The sequence below is a fragment of the Cucurbita maxima genome, unplaced genomic scaffold (assembly GCF_002738345.1).
Source record: "Cucurbita maxima cultivar Rimu unplaced genomic scaffold, Cmax_1.0 Cma_Scf00035, whole genome shotgun sequence".
In the NCBI taxonomy this organism is placed as follows: Eukaryota; Viridiplantae; Streptophyta; class Magnoliopsida; order Cucurbitales; family Cucurbitaceae; genus Cucurbita; species Cucurbita maxima.
The window spans coordinates 1,902,134-1,904,573 of record NW_019272051.1 but is presented as its reverse complement, the minus strand read 5'-3'; the positions used below and the strand labels follow the sequence as shown (position 1 = coordinate 1,904,573).

The 2,440-nt window shown below is 42.0% G+C and overlaps 1 protein-coding gene across 1 annotated transcript; it reads left to right on the top strand.

Moving 5' to 3' along the window:
- Window positions 1–1,657: 1,657 nt before the first annotated feature.
- Window positions 1,658–2,137, top strand: LOC111467948 (NADPH-dependent aldehyde reductase 1, chloroplastic-like; the record flags this gene model as incomplete). The annotated part of the gene is made up of 2 exons (XM_023113062.1): window positions 1,658–2,030; window positions 2,109–2,137. Coding segments are annotated over 2 exons (396 nt in total), but the record flags the coding sequence as incomplete, so codon positions are not given.
- Between the last annotated feature and the right edge of the window lie 303 nt (window positions 2,138–2,440).

Here is a 2,440-nt window from a genome sequence, read left to right as displayed (position 1 = left end):
AGCGCTATTTGCTTGTCAAAAAATCAAGTCCATCATGCTCGTACAAAACACATTGATGTCCGTTTTCACTTTATTCGAGAAATTATTAGCAAAGGGGATATTCGTTTTCTAAAAATTGGAACTGCTGATAACCCTGTTGATATGTTGACAAAGGTGATCGCTCGTGAAAAGTTCTGCCATTGTTTGGATCTCATCAACGTCGGAAGGAAGGAGTAGTGTGTTGACGTGGTAACAACCAAATTCGCTATCAACTTGGAGATCTTATGACAAGGTGGAGATTGTTAAACACTGTCATAAGCCCTATTCTCTAGGACCAAGACCTATTCTCAAGGTTTTGCTAATATTTTTAGGCTAGTTAGTTTATCTTTAGGTTTAGTAGAAGGCTATATAATGCCATTCCTTTTGCTGTTGAAAAATCAAGTTTTTGAGTGCAATATTGTATGTCTTGAGTGAATTTGGTATTGTGAGTACATTTGTTCCGCTTTCGGCTCACAACACACAGTTTGTATAACTAACCAAATAATTGAAACGATTGGTCCTTATTTTATGATCCAATTATGAATTTGGTTATTCAATTTTAAGAGTTTTATTTCATCCAAGGATTCATGAAGCATTTGTTTTAGACTCAATGAGTCCTCAATGAGTCCTTCAATGTGAGATCCCACATTGGTTGAGGAGAAGAACGAAACACTTAAGGGTGTGAAAACTTCTCCCTAGCGGACACGTTTTAAAAACCTTGAGGGGAAGCTCGAAAGGGAAAGCCCAAAGAGGATAATATCTGCTAGCGGTGGGTCTGGGCCATTACAAATGGTATCAGAGCAAGTTCCCGGCAATGTGCCAGCGAAGAGGCTATTCCCCGAATAGGGTAGACACGAGGCGGTGTACGAGTAAGGATGCTGGGGCCTGAAGGGAGGTGGATTTGGTGAGGGTTCCACATCGATTGGAGAAAAGAATGAGTGCCAGCGAGGACGCTAGGCCCTGAAGAGGGTGGATTCTGAGATCCCACATCAATTGGAGAGAAGAATGAAAAAAAAATGTCGAGGAAAATCCTGAAAGAAAAAGCCCAAAGAGGATAATATCTGCTAGCGGTGGATTTTGGCCGTTACAAATGGTATCAGAGCCAGCAATGTGCTAGTGAGGAGACTGTTCCCCGAAGGGGGTGTACATGAGGCGGTGTGCCAGTAAGGACGCTGGGTCCCGAAGGGAGGTGGATTTATTGTGGGGGTCCCACATCGATTGGAGAAAAAAACAAGTGCCAGCGAGGACGCTGGGCCCTAAAGGTGGGTAGATTGTGAGATTCCACATCGGTTGAGGAGGAGAAAGAAAAAAAAAACGTTGAGGGAGATCCCGAAAGAGAAAGCCCAAAGAGGACAATATCTACTAGTGGTGGATTTGAGCCATTACAAATGGTATAAGAGCCAGACACCAAACAATGTGTTAGTGAGGAGGTTAATCCCTAAAGGGGACTGAGCACGAGACAGTGTGCTAGCAAGAACGCTAGGTCTTAAAGAGAGGTGGATTGCGGGAGAGGTCCCGTATTAAAAACCCTGAGGGAAAGCTCGAAACGGAAAGCCTAAAGAGGACAATATCGGCTAGCTGGGCTTGAGTCATTATCATGCAACTCAATCCTAATCTCTCTTACCATCTTTGACTTTGTTGTTTTGGAAACAGGCATGCGCTGAAGCACATGAAGGAAGGCAGTGCAATCATCAACACAACTTCAGTGACCGCATACAAAGGCCACCTTCAACTGTTGGACTATGCATCCACCAAAGGCGCCATTGTTTCCTTCACTAGAGCTCTGGCTCTTCAGCTTGCAAGTAAAGGGATTCGAGTCAACGGTGTCGCCCCCGGGCCGATATGGACGCCATTGATCCCGGCATCATTCGATAATGAAGATATCGAAAGCTTTGGGAATGATGTTCTGATGAAACGAGCCGGTCAGCCGATCGAGGTTGCTCCATCCTATGTGTTCTTAGCTTGCAACCACTGTTCTTCATACTTCACTGGCCAAATCCTCCATCCCAATGGTAACCTTCCATACTTGATTTTTAATTATGATGATAACTTCAGTTTTTGATATGATTTTTGTTTGAATTTGTATGCAGGTGGTACACTTGTGAATGGGTAACGTCCCTAATTTTCTTACCTAAATTACAGACGTCACTATATGTATGTCTTTAATAACATATACAAACATTTAAATAAAAAGTTTCAAATGAAACCATGAATTTGTACGATTAGATTAAAACAAGAAATAGAAATAACGTCGTCAAAATAAAACCTTATCATAATGTTTGAATACGAAAATAAAAAGCCACCTATAAAACTACTAACTTAAAACAATGCACTCTATTGTTCCATATTAACTTTCATGGTCATTCTAGCCTTCATCGTCATTCGTGCAAGGGGCGCTTTACCTTTAACTGGATTATAAGAG